The sequence below is a fragment of the Arachis ipaensis genome, chromosome B01 (genome assembly GCF_000816755.2).
Source record: "Arachis ipaensis cultivar K30076 chromosome B01, Araip1.1, whole genome shotgun sequence".
NCBI lineage: Eukaryota > Viridiplantae > Streptophyta > Magnoliopsida > Fabales > Fabaceae > Arachis > Arachis ipaensis.
This window is the reverse complement of record NC_029785.2, coordinates 60,299,263-60,300,859: the sequence shown is the minus strand read 5'-3', so window position 1 is coordinate 60,300,859 and position 1,597 is coordinate 60,299,263. Positions and strand designations below refer to the sequence as shown.

Below are 1,597 nucleotides of genomic sequence, written 5' to 3'. Positions count from 1 at the left end.
ACCAAAACCCCCCCCCCCCCCCCCAAAAAAAACCAAAAAAATAAAAAGTGAAAAATACAAGAGACTCTTGCTGATCCAAAACAAATGATCTGATATATTGACCAACCTTCTCATCTTTTTCACATGATTAAAAATCATGGAGTTGAATATGTCTGTGATTGAATATTACAATTTTCCTCAAATAACAAGAATAATTCAACCATTTAGACACATTTCAGAGATATGAGTTCGGCAATTATTGTTCTTGAAAGTATTTGACAGAATTGAATCTTGATCAACTTGTTTGTAAATGTTACTCCAGCATTTAAGAAACTTTTTGAATTATGATATCCCAATAAAAAGAATAATGATAAGAATAAACATAAATCAGAAGCGTGAATAATAATGACTACACAGAAATAACAAACTCCAAGATAACAATATTACCCACATATATAAAACCCTCAAATAGATACCAATCAAATAAAAAAAATCCAAAGTAGAAACCTCATTGAAATGACATCTTCTACTTCAGTACAAAAAATCATGCAATCTTGCCCAAGTCCAATAGTATATTTCCCTTTGCTTGCACCATCATGTTCCTCCAGTGCTTCCTGCACGTAAACAAATTCAAAGCATTATTTAAAAAAAAAAAAGAAAATATCAGAGGGTAAAACACAGTATTTAAGGATTCATCGAAGAATAACACACAAGAATCTCCCTCTTTCCATCTTTTCTTGGTAGTAATGGAGCGAATGTACAAAACCATGATTTTTGTTTTATAAAAAAGGGATCTCATGATTTTAAGCACACAATAAAATTAAACTTGTTTCAAAACTTGCAGGATTATAATAATAACTCATTTGTTTATGGATTGAGCTAAAATATCTTGAAGCACCGTAGTTAGTTCCCGAACGACCAATCACACAAAACAAGAAAACGGAAACAAATAACAGAAAATTCAGCATTTAAATAAAAGGAGCTCGGTTATTATGACTTGTTAGTGCAGAAGTGTGGGATGATTCCTCGGGTTTTGCAAACACGAAAAATAACAAAAAGTCAAATTAAAAAAGAAAACAAACATTGTAAGTAAATAAAATAAAATAAAATAAAAAGGGAGTAGATGGAATGAAGAAGAAGCGGTGTGACCTGTTGAACACAGGTAGGAGGAAAGTAAATGTCAACGGCAAAGATTCCCACATTCTTTGCCATATCTCTGTGTCTGCGAATTCCAAAAGAGAGAGAGAGAGCTTTTAGTTACATGCAGGTATTGTTGTTCGTCTGTGTGTTTATATAGGGAGCGATGGAATGGGAAGTAAGTAGCGCGATCTCGTTTTGTTTTGCTTTTACCAAACCAAAGGTTCTGACTTCTGAGAGGTCCTCCCTCTTTCTTACGTCCAAATACGAAAGAAAAAGAATCCGCACACACACCCCTTTGCCCCTCAAAATTCAACAGCTGGCTATTTTTCACCACCCTTCTCTATTCTCACTTCTCGGCTCTGTTTTCTGTTGTAATTACCAGCACTGCCATATCAAAGCACCGGCTGGCGCCTGGCAGCTATGTGATTCTTCCATGTTCCTACATAGAGGACATGACTAAGACTAAGACTGTTAATGC

General features: G+C 34.8%; 1 protein-coding gene across 2 annotated transcripts in view; it reads right to left on the bottom strand.

The window, feature by feature from the left end:
* Positions 1-1,567, bottom strand: part of LOC107630838 (hydroxymethylglutaryl-CoA synthase) — a 7,922-nt gene extending 6,355 nt beyond the window's left edge. Inside the window, exons 1-3 of one of the 2 annotated variants that reach the window (XM_016334105.2) lie at positions 1,330-1,567; positions 1,129-1,201; positions 487-593 (exon numbers count right to left, since the gene is read on the bottom strand). In XM_016334105.2, the coding sequence (XP_016189591.1) occupies positions 487-593; positions 1,129-1,191 (170 nt within the window). In that variant the 5' untranslated portion in view covers positions 1,192-1,201; positions 1,330-1,567. Of the gene's footprint in view, positions 1-486; positions 594-1,128 lie in introns of both variants that reach the window. The other variant, XM_016334097.2, reaches the window with a different exon arrangement.